Source organism: Ornithodoros turicata, chromosome 6 (genome assembly GCF_037126465.1).
Source record: "Ornithodoros turicata isolate Travis chromosome 6, ASM3712646v1, whole genome shotgun sequence".
Taxonomy (NCBI): domain Eukaryota; kingdom Metazoa; phylum Arthropoda; class Arachnida; order Ixodida; family Argasidae; genus Ornithodoros; species Ornithodoros turicata.
In genome coordinates, this window is record NC_088206.1 from 38187349 (window position 1) to 38203412 (window position 16064).

General features: G+C 42.5%; 1 protein-coding gene across 1 annotated transcript in view; it reads right to left on the minus strand.

Annotated features, from left to right (window-relative positions):
* The window catches only part of LOC135398502 (afadin-like), a 224298-nt gene that overhangs the window by 12880 nt on the left and 195354 nt on the right, over window positions 1–16064 (minus strand). The window contains exons 29-31 of the mRNA XM_064629904.1: window positions 15289–15391; window positions 12862–13044; window positions 2573–2707 (exon numbers count right to left, since the gene is read on the minus strand). Coding sequence (XP_064485974.1) covers window positions 2573–2707; window positions 12862–13044; window positions 15289–15391 — 421 coding nt within the window. The remainder of the gene's footprint in view (window positions 1–2572; window positions 2708–12861; window positions 13045–15288; window positions 15392–16064) is intronic.

Genomic DNA, 16064 nt, shown 5'->3' on the forward strand with positions numbered 1-16064 from the left:
CTGCTAGGTAAAAATTTACGGAAATTCAAGATATGGACGCGTGATAATGATACCAAAGTGTCTTGAGGATTGAGAGGAACTCTTATGCTGACTTCTTTTATGTCCGAACCGTTTTGTTGCGAACTGGTTACCGCTATTATTTTTTACGGTTCTGCTCCGGTTTGGGTTCAACAGTGTCATGAAAATTTCGGTTCGGGTTCGGTTCCGGCAAAAATAATGGTTCGGGTACAGTTTTCAGTTAAGGTTTAGGTTCAGGTTTGGTTCGGTTCGGTTCGACACCCTGCCTAAAAGCTCTGTTGTTGCTACCTGCCGTCAGAGCTCTCCCGCCGTCAGGCTTTAGGGCGAACTTTTCTTCTGCTATGTGCGGTGCAATGCGGGCGACATTTGTGCTTGGTACGCGGACGGATCAGTCGAATTATACGATGTGGACTGTTGTCACGTTCGAAATAATTATCTTTTTATGAATAGAAACATATGGGCATTTCACGGGACCTTCAAACTCAAACCAATTAAGCGAAAAAATGAATTATCCGAAGTCGTATTAACGGAAGTCTACTCTATTGAAATGCTGACCATATGTACCTTACCTGCAGTGCACAGGGGAAGGAACGAAGGCTACTACTATTTACCAAACTATGGCACATCAGCAGAGTGGCTGGGACAAGAGCAGACCACACCTTTACCACATGTGCATGCACCCTTGCTATCACCTTTGCACCATGAACAATGCATGTGCACAATACAGTGCAATCCCGTTAATTAGAAATCTCCTAATTCAAAGTGACGCTTGGGTCCCAGCAAAGCCACGTGTATTTCAATGGGGGAAAACGCCCAGTAATTCGAACATATGAACATGCGCACCGGTTTATTCGAACAAGATTGCAGGGCCGCGCCCGAATCTCAACTACGCATCGGCTTGGAAGCGCCGACCGCAAGCCGACGGGCCCACTGCTGTCGCGTCAGGGACACCTTCACTTGTTAAATGCTAAGTTTGAACTTATTACTCATTACTTATTACTTAGTCAATTTCTCATAAAAGCGATACTTCTGCCAGAGGAAAGAGGAAATCACCATAACGGTGTGCGCAAACACGACTGGTGGGTGATGATGCCGCTTACTCGTCGTCGGCGAGGCAAGCAAGCCTCGCTGTTTTGAGGGGATCAAGACCCTTCCTATACGCTACGACAATACGTCTCTGCACATGAGAGAAAGAAAAGGTTGGAGAAATCACGTGACAAAGTGTCCGTCCACTCAGAAAGCAGCAATAAGGCGGCATTCACAGACGGGCCACAACACTATGGTGAAAAAGATGAAGCAACGCGGACCTCACGTGCAGTTGTTGTGGTACGTTATTTGAGCGATCCAATGAGACCGTTCTATGTGTGGCAGCAATTTGATATTTTCTCGAATTGGGTTTGCGATATTCGCATCCGCGGGGTCCGCGACTGGGTCCGCGACTTAACATCGCAAACAACATTTTTAGAGTCGTGGCTGACGGAACAAACACAATCGCGTATAAGATGATTTTCTGTCCTGAGCAGTTTTGATGCTTTTCTGAAAATAAATATTGTGAAAAGAAACACCTTCTTATATTTCTGCCATCGCGTGACCACCAATGTGCAGCGAGGCCTAGTGAGCCAAGACGCTTCTCCGACGTAGCTATGTGCTGCTATAACGGATCAAGCTCTCACTCAGAGCGTTTCCGAGCAGAGTTCGAACTCTACTTTATTCAAACAAATCTTTGGTCCACTTCGAGTTTGGATTAACGAGATTGCACTGTAGTGTTAATAAATGTGGAGGCATGGCAAGTGGGAAGAACGGTGAGCGAGAAAGGTAGAGCCTTTTGGAGGTAGTGACCAATCTCGTGCAGCAAATTGTAGAATCAGGAAAGGTGCATGCTGTGAATCATATCAACTGACAAACAGTACATAGTTTCTATGGGAAGACTGATTGAGGGGAAATAACATCCTCTAATGCAGAAAACATTTGAACCATATGGAAGGTAATGGTTCTGAGGCTGAAACACACAACAGACAGACAGAGGCACAAGCCTCAAGGTGCTTAAGAACATGAACAATTGATCAATTATTCATTTGAACCATAACACAGGATCATGTGAGCATCAACAAAGGAAACTCCTCTTCTCTACTGTTCTATTTGGTGTCTGTGTAATTTATGCACCACCTGGCACAATAATGAGGACAGGGGATATGTGGCAAATAAGTGCTGAGAGTACAAGCCTCATGGGTAGAGCTTGAAGTTATAGCGTTGAACCCGATTCTTCCCCAAATTTAACATACTGGGTGTTTTTCCACCCGAATTCGCATGAATTTATAGAACATGTTTATTTACCCGATTTCTAACCCCCGAATTTAGAAAAAAATATTTCCCGAAAACTTGAGGCTCTACTCATGAGTCATGATGTAGCCACTTACAGCTTACTACAGAAGCTTTATAAGGTCATATTTTGAAGGACACGTCCCGTAGCAACAGGTTAGCATTAGACATTAAACAGGGCTAAGCTAAATTAAACAGACCAAACTAAAACCCAGAATGTTAGGGCACAAGTTACCTCTAGCTGCATCTTGGAAGTCTGCTGTGTGGCTACAGTCTCTTGCTCCCATTCGAGGCGCATCTGCCGTGTACGTTCCAGGTCCTCCTGTATCTTGACGATGCGTTCCCGCTTCTCAGCACGTTCCATTAGGTCCTAAATAAGCATGCACATGAACAATTAATTCATAGTTAATAATCTACAAGATGTGTATGTAACATGCCATGCAAAACGTTGGAGCTGATCATTGGCCATAACAATGCAACGACACTCTGATCTAGAAGAACATAACGATTCAAAAGTGTGCTAACACAAGAGATATACTAAGTCAACCCTTTAGAGGAGCAGTCTATGCCCCCCCCACACGCTCCTTTAAGCAGTGTAGTCAGAATGTGATTTTCCATGGCTTAGCCCAAGCGCTGGTCATTAAAACATTCCAGGAAATTCTAAAAGATTATTCTACAAAATATTTCAACACTCCAGGAAAACCCACAAAGGACTTTCAACACTATGTGTTAAAAAGGGGGAAAAGAATGCTGCACATACATTGCACAGCTGAACTGCTGCGATATTGCAAATGTGATGCAAGACTTTGCATGCGGTGTATCTTCCCTTGGGTATAACTGAAGGGTACGGCTCACGTCGAAGTTAACTTGACACCGCTACAGCCTTCAAAGCGGGAAGAGAGCCACCCTGGCAGTACCTAGCAGAATACAACACCTCCATAACAAGGGTCACCCCTCTAACTGTAAATCGATGACCACAGCACGCTCTGCCATTATTTCTACTAAGCACCACCAGGATCTGCAGGCCGGAATGGCGTTCAATTTAACTTTGATGCAAGCTGTTCTTTAGGTATTTGAAAAGAAAACTTGCCAACAAACAGGTTATGAATAGGGCTGTGCAAATATTAGACATTTCCAATATGAATCAAATGCTCTCAGCAGTATTCATATTTCATTCGACAATTCTACGTTTGTGGATTTTTAATAAATCCAATATCATCTAATGTATTCAAGATTTCTCAAATGTATGAGCCTTACATACCAATACGATGCAGCGTTTTCCCAGGGTACTTGTGATACACGCGGTACGCCTTAATTAGCGATACTCTTTTTAACAAGCTTCAACTAGCGAAAAGCACGCGATAGACAGCTGAAATTTTACGTGACAAGTATGCACAGTCGAGCCTGTTTGTTACGACCTCCGATATAACGCTAACTCCGATAGCACGATTAAATTGCTGGTTCCAGTTAGCTCACCACTGAAATCCAAGTAAACGGGACTTGAATGTAACTATCGTCAGGAAAGTGCATGCTCCAACGCAGTGATTAGAGTTCTCCCAGCGCCAGTAAAATGTGCGAATATCGAGAAGCAAATGAAGTTTTTTTTAAAATTGAAAACAATAGAAGGAGGCTCTTTCAGAGCTGTAGCCTCCAAATGCATTAAAGTGAGTGTGGTGTGGCATTAACTCTTTCCTTACTGCTGCAAAAATTGCCTTTTTTGTGTGGTTTGAAAAATATTATTGGGTGGATTGACCTTTCATATATTTTTTGTGGCTGACGGTACCACTTCAAAATATGTTGCTATATAGGAAAGTGTAGGCAAATTAATGCCCTATCAAATGATGTAAGTTTCAGAAACAAAGCTATCCATGTATTTCCAAAACTAATTTTGGAACACACACACACAAATCTGTGCAAGCAGCAGAATCCTCATGAAGATATGCCTGTATCTTGAACAAAAACATCAATCTACAAGTTCCAAAATATACAAAACATGGCAAATTTTGTCAGAAATAATATCTGCAAATATCAACACTCTGTATCAAGAAGTTCATGAGTTGTGGAATATAACGTCAGCACCCATGTTGTTCATGTAATTGAGTGACAGAGTTCATTCAAGGAGTCAAATAGAAATGAACACCATAATTTGTGCAGAAAACATTAGTTTCATGCTGCAGATGTTGGGACGCGGAAGACAGGGACTGAAGGAAGCACACAAACACACTTCCTTACTATCTACTGGCTGCCGTGTGTCTGTCAGCACGGTTTGAGGCTTATAACCCGGCACGTGTCGCCTACCGGTTGTGTTTTAAAAGCATTCTTTTGCCTGCAATACATATCAGTTGCGAGTGACGCTTGTGTTTGTGTGCTTCCTTCAGTCCCTGTCTTCCGTGTCCCAACATCTGCAGTATGCTGTCTCACCAACTAGCCCAACTTTCTGCGCTTGATTAGTTTCATGCTCAACTTTCCTGTTCTTGTACCACATTTTGCTATTTCGCCGCTTTTCTATTCCTCCCAGTTAGTTTTGAGACGGGAAGAACAGCAATAGTGCAAGTTATATCCACACATTCAGGACAAAAATCTGATTGTCTAATACCTTCAGAGTCGTTATTTGCATTCTGATAAACGAAATTGAATCCAAATATGCTTCAAATGCAAGTATTGCGCATTTGCGAAAGAAGCCCACAGCGACCAAGATAAAATCTCCACACTGCCTCCTTTGCGCAGGGTCAGCTTCATAAATTGAGTCTTAAAGTTTTCGGGAAATATTTTTTCTAAATTCGGGGAGTAAAAATCGGGTATATAAACATGGGCTCTAAATTCATGCAAATTTGGGTGGAAAAACTTCCAGTACACTAAATTTGGGGAGAAATCGGGCTCAGTTACTCAAACTAACTGAACTAGTTCGGTACAAATGGTGATGTAACTGTGTTTGCTGCCAAACAAGTTGTGCGCATTCCTACGGATGTCTCAGTGAGCGCAATTTGCCAGGTAAAAATCAGGTTTCACCCTTAAGAGGCAACCTTGAATTCGGGGTGCAAATTCAGGGAAGAATCGGGTTAAACCCTGAAACTTCAGGCTCTATTCATAAATCACCACCCCAAGGAAAAGTTAAAATTGAAAATGAAACTCAATCTGTAGTATTTATAGCATCCAACAAATGTAACCCCTTGTCCATATCTACTTTAGAGGCCGAGTAGTGCTGCTCGTAAACTGTCGATCACGGGTGACTGACGCTCTATGGGCGCGGTAAGGAAAGAGTTGAAGGAGAGAGCAGCAGCTTTCATGCATAAGATAGCTGCATAATGGTACTGCAGCAAAAGACGAAGACAGAGGGTTAAAAAAAAGAAGTAGACAAACCGCCTGCAGGTGTCTACTTCTTGTTTTTTAACCCTCTGTCTTTGTCTTTTGCTGCAGTACCATTACTAAGTGGGTTCAAATGCCAGGTTACAATTAGCTATCAAGGACATCATTTTTGAGAGATGTCGTGCTGTGTCTCTACCACGACACAAGTGGACAGGTTAAGCCAACGAGACCAGCACAATAGCATCCACAGGGGTGACACATAGATACTGCGAGCAAACCACAGCCTTTTGTGTCTGTCCTACCACCTCCTTACATCCAGCTTTCCACCTCAAAATGGTGCTGCTAAGTACGCGATACATGACAGAGGGTCAGCCACACTGCATCAAATATGACTTCTATCCTTGATTAACTTTAGTACAGCTGACAAACTGACAGTATAAATTGTGTTATAGTAGTGGCAACCTTTTCCTCATACTTTCATAGTTGATGTTTCCCTTACCTATTTTTGTGATTATCAAAACACGGTACATGGTATATGTGGTGTACATTGCAATAAGCGGAAATGCTTCAAGTCATTATGCTGCATTTATTCGATATTCGAAGTGAAATACTTGTAATCTTTGTATTCAATTCATATTCAACGTTTTTGCTATTCGCGCAGCCCTAGTTATGACCAGTCGAATTCATGTAGTTACCCAATTAGGCAACGCTAAAGGCTACAACATGCAGGTAGAAATGCAGCTTGCACATAAGAACATGCAGAGATAAGCAACGCTCATACAGATCACTGACTGCATGCATGTCAGAGAAATTAGCAGTAATGACATACTTCTCCCATCAATGTTTCAAACACTGGAGCAAATGTTGGCCAGCAGCATGAGAGGAAATGACAAATGTGTGTTAGTATATATTCATATAAAACATACCTAGCAATAGTTATTGGTCGATAGTGCATGGCAGTGACTGAGAACAATATTATCTCGAGAATGGCTTAATCCCTGCCGAAGCAGAAAGCATCCAATCGAGAAAAAGAAAGACTGATTGGATAATTTTAATTTCTCTAGCTTTTGTGCACAATGTAGTAGCTGTTCTTCAGGTGAAAGGGTCGCTGTTATTGCATTCAACACGATCAGCTTCATATGGCACAATGAAATATCATGCCAAGACCTTTATTTTTATTGTGCTGTTATTTGTGCTGCCAGGTATTGCTCTATGCAGTATTTTTTCTCAAGATTTGCAGTATCATGTATGAAGGCCTACAATGCCGGCATGCTGATGGTGTGTGTGTGCATATTAGAGACATGGTTACTTATTAGGTTAACTCACTAAGTTAGCTTATAACACCATTACCTATAAAAGCGATGCTTGTGGCAGAGGAAAGAGGAGGAAGAAACAAATAACTTTAATGGTGTGCACGATTGGCATATAGAGCGCTGCAGCTTTCACATGGTCGTCTAAAGCAAGTAAGCTACGTATAAGGAGATCAAGACTCTTCCCATTGACTACACAGCCAATAAAAAGGTGGTGATGTCCGATATTTTCTTGGAACCAAGTCGTGGCTCAAGACGCTAATGCAAACTCGTATAACAGGTTATTTTCAGCCCTTAATGCTTATTAATGTTCACTTGTAAATAAGTATTCTGAAATACGAATGAGCCTCTTATATTAGCTTCAAGCTAGGAATAAGTAGGGGTAGTTGCTTGGTGATGGTGCTGCTGCCGTTCCTCACCAAGCAATCTTGTATTAGCAGCACTATGTGACCCCGAACGTGCAGCAAGGCCTAGCGAACACATCTCTGACACACTAACAGAACTTCACTGCGGTGGCTTCTCGGATGTCTATTTAGATTGAAGTGTGTATTGCACACTGCAGGTGCTTTGAATACTCTCACTATCATGATGTCATGTTGCACTTACATGAATTTGAGCTAAGCTGCTACAGTAGAACCTCTTTCAAGTGAAGGTGGACAGGTCACTATACCAGTATTTCATGGGTGGGGTTTCAACAGACTGGGACCACAGATTTACTTCACTATAACCATATCTTTGCTACGTCCACGTTCACTATATGGGGGTGCTACTGTATTTTGCAATTCATTGTCGAAACCATAAAAGAATGGAATGTACTCCTGCAGGACGTGATTGACTATCCTACTGCAGAATTATTTCTCTCTAAGTTACCTTTGTCCACATAGTACAAGATATGTGGTGCAGTTAAATGCATCCACATATATTTCTTTTTCCTTATGACTTGCTTTCTAGTTTTGTATTCCCATTCTACAGGCCTTAGGGCCAGTAGTACCTTCAAATAAAATAAAGTTGTGGCCAAACATCCACTGTGCTCAGTAAATCCAGCATCATGCAATATTGACAGCATGGTAGTCTGTGCGCTGTGCATAAAAAAATAAATGTGCAAAGTGCTTGTTAAACAACTGATTGATTTGAATGTAATACAACAATAAGCTGAGCATACTAAAAAGCTGTGTTACATATCTACACTGTGAATGTGCACATTCTAAGTAAAGTAGTGGAACAGAAAAGTGATGAAATCCTGCACTTGCATTATAAGGTGGTAACGACTTTGTACACCAAGTCAAGCATTAATACCAGCCAGTGGTTTACCCATAATTTCATCAATGGGGTGTGTGCAGGCTACTCCCATGTGTTTAATCTCATGTTGCATAATCTCACCAAATTTTACAGGGTGTCTCCCAGGTTTTGGTGGGTGTTAGGGGGTATAGGGGGGTCTGGATAAATCACTGAACAAGCTCAAGTAATCTTTTGTTACAAGCCAGTAATCCATTTCACATAAACTTCACATCCAGTAAAACTTCACATATGACCTCGTGAACATCACTATATACAAACAGATGGAGAAGGGAAATAGACGACCCGTTAGTTGATGCACAAAGCGCATTATCATTTATCTAGTATCCCTGTCATACAGGTAAATTTAGTATAACCTTTAGCATATACTATTGCGTCAAATGTCCCTTACATTGCAAGCATGTAGAAGTAAGCACATACATTTTTTTATAATTTTTCAAGCACTCAACACGATTTTCTTGCACTACAGTAAAACCCGCATATAGCAATGCTAGTGGTTATCGCAAAATCCTTATTCTGGGAGTACCGCTATGGGAGGGCTGACCTAAACTAGCATCATGCTAGAAAGATTTTGTGCTGTCTGCAGAACCCTGTGAGTGATGAGCAAGATTCCATTTTTCATTGAGGGCACATTTGCAAGAGCCTTAGCCTCCGTAAGCATTAAAGTCAGAATGTGCTGACGGGGATTAGATGCTTGTGGTGCAGAGCACGCGACTTGAAAGGCGCTCGCAAGAAGGAGAGGAGGTTGCTCGCTGTGCACATCGTTCTTTCACCATCAAGTTTTTTTTCAGGATTGCCAAGAGCTACAACGGTGTCTGCGGTTCTGGGACGTGTTTTGATGAGGAAAGGCAGATTGTTCGACTTGAAGTTACTGTGCCCTAAAAAATGTGAGTTGGCAGACAGTTGCGTGTCGCCACTAAAACACGTGTCCACGAATTTTCCATGGACGCAGCGCTGGACAGCACTGGATGCCGAGCAATGGATGAAGTCGTTGATCTCAAGGGGTGGAGAGTTACATTGTATCGGCAGTTATGTTGTCCTTGAAAAAGTTTTCAACACTAAGCTGCGTCAATTCAGAGCTAGATAAAAAGCTTCCGTGCTCTCAACAAATGTGCATGTCCAGCAGTGTTGTGCCTGTACACTTTACTCGGTTGACGTTCCTGACCAGCGGTTTCACATTCCTGTCAATATCATTATAAACGGGCTCAGCTGTATTTACAAAAAGCTTATTTTGACTTGCTTGTTGCCAACATTAATAACATCACGTTCAATTGAGCCCAGCTTTAAGACTAGCCTAACCTTCATTGGAAGACTCATCTGAAATGTTGTGGCATCATCCGTCACCGGCCTGGTGACCAACACGTCCCCGTTGATGCTCAAATAGTCTCCCAATAATGTGTGCTCACCGACTACGAGTCCAAGGCTTGTTTTCAACGACGTTGAGTTTCGTTGTCAATAGACTCAGTGTTCCCTTCTTCAATGACTGCATCGAGATGAGACACATCACTCACAGGCGCTGGCGGAACAAAGTCTGCTTTGAGGAAGCAGTTCTTATGGTCATCCGGTGCACCTCACACCAGTATATAGAGACTAGTGTGCAGCCATCAGCGGAGTTACCCTGAAATTTCGGATTTCGTTTTCGCCCTATGCCTTCTTCCTGTCCATAATAAAGATGATTGGCGGCCTGTACAATACTTTCCTGCCTCTGGGCAATCACGGCTGTATCTCCACTGGTGTCTGGCAAAAGAAAAAGCTGCTCCACAGATGGGTCGTACAGTTGCCAACCAGCAATAGGACCTTCCTGTGTTTTTTTCACGTCTCAGAGTCAAATTCCTCAAGTCACACCTTGAACAGTAGGCGGGTCATCCAGGCCTTCCGATTGTAATGGCACCAAACAGGAATGCATATGGAGTTTGTAAAGACACGAGACGACTCTCCAATCACAAATGGCTTTTTGCAAACACAACATCCATATTCGAACAAAAAGAACTTTGGACCTTTGCAGCCTTCCTGAAGCTGGCAGAAAAGTCCTGCTTGATCGCTGTTGTAAGTTTTTTTCCCCCCCGCACCTTTGAAAGATGTACTGGAGGTGCTCTTCTAGCCATGCCTCCTTCCGGAAGGTGTTCACAGAGGAATTTTTGCCAACCGCCATTTTGGATTGTGCGCTTGGATTGGATTGGGATTTGGAATCCTAGGCAAGACTTCACAAAAACTTTTGAATCGGAAAGTTAGGTAACACCACGGCAGCAACGAGCAGGCGCAGCGGCCTTCTGTGCCAGCACCAGTGGCACTTTTGGGGGTAGGGATACTTGTCGAGTTGCTGATTGAGCACGCGTGGCTGTTTATCAGCTTTCGACACACTGTCAGTATGACAAACACGTGACGCTCGCCCAAATGCAAGCGGATACCATCACACACAGATGCCACATGTGGCAGGGCTCAATTACAGACTTCTTTAGTGCAGATGAGGTGAAATAAAGCTCAATTTAGTGATCATCGAATTTTTCAGACTGTTGTATTATTGCGAAGAGGACGAAACCAGAGACAGGGAAGAAAGACACAACACACACAAAATTTCTCTTTAAAAGATGACAAACCCCTATATATTCAAAAACCTCCGAAGTGGGAGAAGGGGAATAATGGAAGGTTTGCTTACGCAATTACCACACGTAGTTATCTCAATGGTTTCCTTGAGAAGTCTCTACCAAGAATCCCTTTCCTTGCACAAAACACAGGTTTCACAGAAAAGAGGTTTACAATTGTTGTATTCACGACGATGCAGGACAAGTTCACTGGAAAGATGGCTTCTTTCAGTGTGAAGCTGGTGTTCGCGGAGACTGTCATTCACACACCGTCCCGTTTGGCCTACGTAACACATACCACACTCAAGGGGGATACAATAAACAACAGACTGGTTACAGGACACAAGCGGTTTGTAGTCATTGTGTGTGCAAGTCCGCAAAACCCTGAGACTTTCGAAGCCTTTACAGCCTTCCAGTGCAATATCGCAGCAATACGAAGGCATGGATGACAAAGGCGTTGTTCGAAGAGTGGCTGCTCGAGCTCGACCATGAAATGGCTACAAAGCGGAGTAAGATCCTGCTCTTACTGGATAACTGCAGCGCGCATCGTGTTAACCCATGGTTAACAAACGTTGAGCTGCTGTTTCTGCCAGCCAACAGCACTTGCAAAATGCAGCCGCTCGACATGGGCATCATCTCAAACTTCAAGTCGTGCTACAAGCGCAGGGTTATAGAAAGGATACTTCATTAGCCTTGAACCCAAACCATTGTCTGCAGACGCACAGGTGATAAGGATCACACTTTGCAGATGATGTACGCATTGTGGCACAAAGTAAAAGCCCAAACAGTGCGAAACTGCTTCGCAAAGGCAGGCATACTTGTTCCGGACGAAAACTCAAATCCGTGTGGGAACAGTTAGCGACGAGCGAACGAGTTAATAGTGAAAATGACTCTCTTGATGACTGCTTGGTTGTGACTTGAGACGGTTGTGCATTGACTCGTGAAGAGCTGCCTGATTCAGCGCTTGTCGACGAGGTGCGCCGTGATGAACCACGGTCTGACGGGACGAAAATGGCGATCACGTGACTGTGCAGCATGCTATGAGCGCGATCGCTGACCTCAAACGATTCATCGCATCTCATGGCCTCGGGGAAAAGTTCATTCTTTCGTTGGACGCACTTGAAAGAGCCTCTTTGCAAGGCAATCTAAAACTGAAACAAGCTAAGATATCTTCGTTTTTTAAATAAACACGCGTGTTCTGTTCTACTGTGCTTGTTGTTGTGTCATTCCTCGGTAATGGCAATGTCGATCGCCGATTTTGCTTTCATTATAACGATAACTCAGATATAACGATAGAATTTTGCGTTCCCGTCAATATCGCTATAAACGGGCTCGATTGTATATTTTCGTTTACCATGTGCCCAGTTTTGCTTAATTCGACATCTACTTAATTCGAAAATTTTTCGCCGTCCAGACAACTTCGAATTCACGACGTTCTACTGTATATAAGCAATAATACTTTATATTCAAATAAAATAAGCATGTGTCTAACAATACATGAATCAAAGTAACTTACAGTTGACTTTTTTAAATAACTTTTTCTATTCTTCGAACACTAATATCGAGGCTACACACTGGGTCTGCGAGAGACAGTGAAGTGAGTTTGTTGAACTCGCACAACATGATAGTTCTTTTGGTCAAATAGATGTTGTGTGACCATGTGCAAATGACACTGAGGGTCAGTGCCATTGAAGTCCTGAAGTACGCAATCATGAGCATCTAGTTTTAATGACGAACTTTCGTCCAGATTCTGCACGAAAGCACTTTATTAAAACTAGTTGCTCCTAACCATTAGAATTTTATTCTGACTACCACCTTCGTGCACTTGACGGCTTTTTGTATTTTGTCTATTTACTTATCTTTTTAATTTGCACAAGTTTACTCATTTGAATATCATTCAAATTTGAAAAAAAAAAAAGAAGAAGAAGAAGCATTTTCCAAATACTTCTGGACCTACTCACAATACTGGCAAAGCAGTCCTTTACAAAGTCAAAGCATGATCAACAAAATGTTTGAGAAGGATCTTGTACCTCATCGTCATCATCATCTTCACCTGCTCCCACAACTTCCTGAGCTCTGCGTTCAAACTCTTGTTCCAAACGCAAGGCACGCAGACGCTCTTCTTGCTTCAAGTTTCGCTCGGCCAATGATTCCAGGTTGTGTACCTCATTGTCTCGAGCTTGGCGTGCTTCTTCCAGTCGTTGCTGACGCCGCTAGGAGAACAAAAATATGAACATTTTCTTCTATCATAAAATTTATGGCAACACTTAACATTTCAAACCTACTAATTCTTAGTGTACTTGGTTTTCCTGCTTTCATATCATATTGCTTCTGTTGCACCTGCAACCTAAACTATACTGTGGAGATTATTGATCCTCCAACTGATTGCCAAAAATACAAGAGCTGTGCAAATATTCAAAACTTGGAATAAGTATTGCTATTCCAACAGCATTCACAGGCAGGCAATCATGATATTCACAGTTTTCGAATATTTTTCGAATATCACCTTAAAGAGGTATTGCACCTTCATTGGCGTAATTTCACATCAGCATTGTGCACAAGACCTAGGCAGTCACAAAAATTACTGTCTATAGTCAGTGACAGCTTAAGTCCTATAATTGGGACCACACACTCATCTGTGGAAGGCTCCTACAATTGCCTACCAGCCTTTGCATGACGCCCCCGCTTTGCGATGTAGTGCCGGCTCTCTCTCCCCCCAGTCTCCACTTGGCGCACGCGGAGCGCTTTATGTGTGGGGGCGGGGTCAAGTGTATGGCTTCTGTTGTCACTGACTATAGTGGAGATCACTTATAACGCAACCACTTATAATGCAGGACCACATATAACACAGCTTTTATTACTCCCCATTTAATTCCCATAGAACATAATGCATATGTATACTACTTAAAATGTAGCCTCTTGAAACGAAATACAGTCGAGCCCGTTTATAACGATACTGACGGGAACGCAAAATCCGATTCTTATATCAGAGCAGAGTATCGTTAAAAACGAGGTTTCGCAAAATTGCCGGTCGGAATCACATCAACAAAGTAGAATGGCACAAGCAGAACGCCGCTGAACATGCGTGTTTCTTGCGAGCACAAAAGTGTTTTATCTAGTTCTAAATCGACACAGCTTTGTGTTGAAAGCTTTTCCAAGGACAATATACCCGTCGATACCACGTGAGACTCCACACCTATTGGAACAGCATTGTGCATCAAAACGCGCCTTGCCCACGGGTTATTTGTTGACGCGTGTTTGGGTGGAGACACGCAACTGTCTGCCAACTCAAGTTTTGGAAGCCACGGTACCTTGCAACGACACTTTGCACCAGTACAAAATCCGTCGAGCATGTGCAACTCCGGGTCAAGCCACGTGCCTTTCCTCGTCAAAACGCGTCCCAGAACCACAGACGCCATCGTAGCATGCAGCAAACCAGCAAAAAAATTGAGGCAGAGAGAATGATGTGGAGTGGGGACCACCTCCTCTACTTCTCACGGGCCTGTGGCGCAGAATTAGGGAAAATTGCTTTTTATGTGCGGGGCTGCGCAGGAAATCCCAAATGGCACAGCAGTTCCATCACTGCGAAGGTTTTGTCAGTTGATGAGGAACTTGCGATAATCATGTCCTGTCCATGGCCAAAAAGAAAAATGATGTTCCTATCCGTGACTGCACGACATCCTGTGCTCGCCATGTTGGAAAGTACGGTTCATGCAAAACTTACTTTTTTTTCGTACGCTCCTGAATGACAAGGGGTTTGTACACCAGTCTTATGACATCGTAGCGTAGAATGGGGCGCGTGGGTTGGCATTTGAGCCATTTTTTCAGGTCATATTCAGTTTAACAAATTATACTATTTAGCGAATTGAAGTGCGGTCATTTTCAATTTCATTATGTAAATGTTCAACTGTACTGTAAGCTTTAGAAAACCTGAGACAGGGAGCACACAGCTCAACTGCAGTTGATTTTGATCAGGTCTTGCATTTTAGGGTTAAACCAGGTAAAACCATTTTTACCCTGATCGTCACTAGGGATAAACCCCAAAACTAACTTGGGAAACTTAAAACGTCAGCTTGAGCCTGTTGGTACAACAGCTACAGTTTTAGCACTTTTAATATAATAATTTGGCAAAGTGCACATTCAGCCCCCCATAGAGGCACTGGAGAACGCTAAGCATTGCTACATTCCTCATCTCCTGTTTTTCTAAAATGCGAGCAGCACTCTTTCTTTTATTTTCCACCAAAAAGCTGCCTTTACATCTGGTATCACCCTATTTTACCGCCTTACAGCTCTTGAAATCACACCTGATTTTATCCTCCCCCCTCAGATTTTCAAAAACCATAAAAACCAAAAACACAAAGCCCTACTTATAATGCCAGAAGTTATGTTGAAAACGAGTATTTAAAGAACACAAAAAGGGTTGAATATATACAAGATGAGAGAAGTTGATGCCATACTATTTCCTTTTCCTCTCTTTCCCATGGAGATGGGCTCAGCACCTTCTGCTCGGGGTCCGTCCTAGAATCTTTACCTGTGGGGCCATGCAGTGCCATGTCGCAGCTACAGGGATAATTATAATGCAACGTTAGGACCAATACCCTGGTAAAATGAATTAACTGAAGTAGATATACTTTTCTGGACCACAAATTAGTTTCAATTTAAATTTAGTGAATGCTCCTAGAATCTGGAAAAATTATCAAGCACCTACAGCAAAACAATTTGAGCAAACATCATTCACACATCATTTCTGTTCAATACAAGTAAACTCAGTGGATTTTCGCAAACAGTAAGACAAGATTATGATGCGCATGGTAGTCTTGTCAGGACAAAAATTATGCTAAGTCTACAATGCCTAACGTAACAAAGCCCGGTAGAGATCCATAGCATTTTACTTTTCTTGTTCATTTTATTTATGAATATTGAGGAAAATCCGTACCCATTCCTCTGCTCGCCTGGAAATCAGGAAATGCAGTTTCCACATTTCACGCATGTAATATTATGAGGAACAGCACTAGGCTGCTAAAAAAATAGTGAAGCAAAGAACAATGAACAACGAAACAATCAGGAATTACTTATGATCTTACATACACTTAGATGCGCTGCTCTTGCTTTCCACTGCTTTCAATGGCCGAGGCTATGTTTATGCAGGTACTCAAAAGTTTGAAACACTTCTAGAGTGATAGAACTTTAATTACCAATTATAGAGCTACTTGACATTTTTTTGTTTGAATCC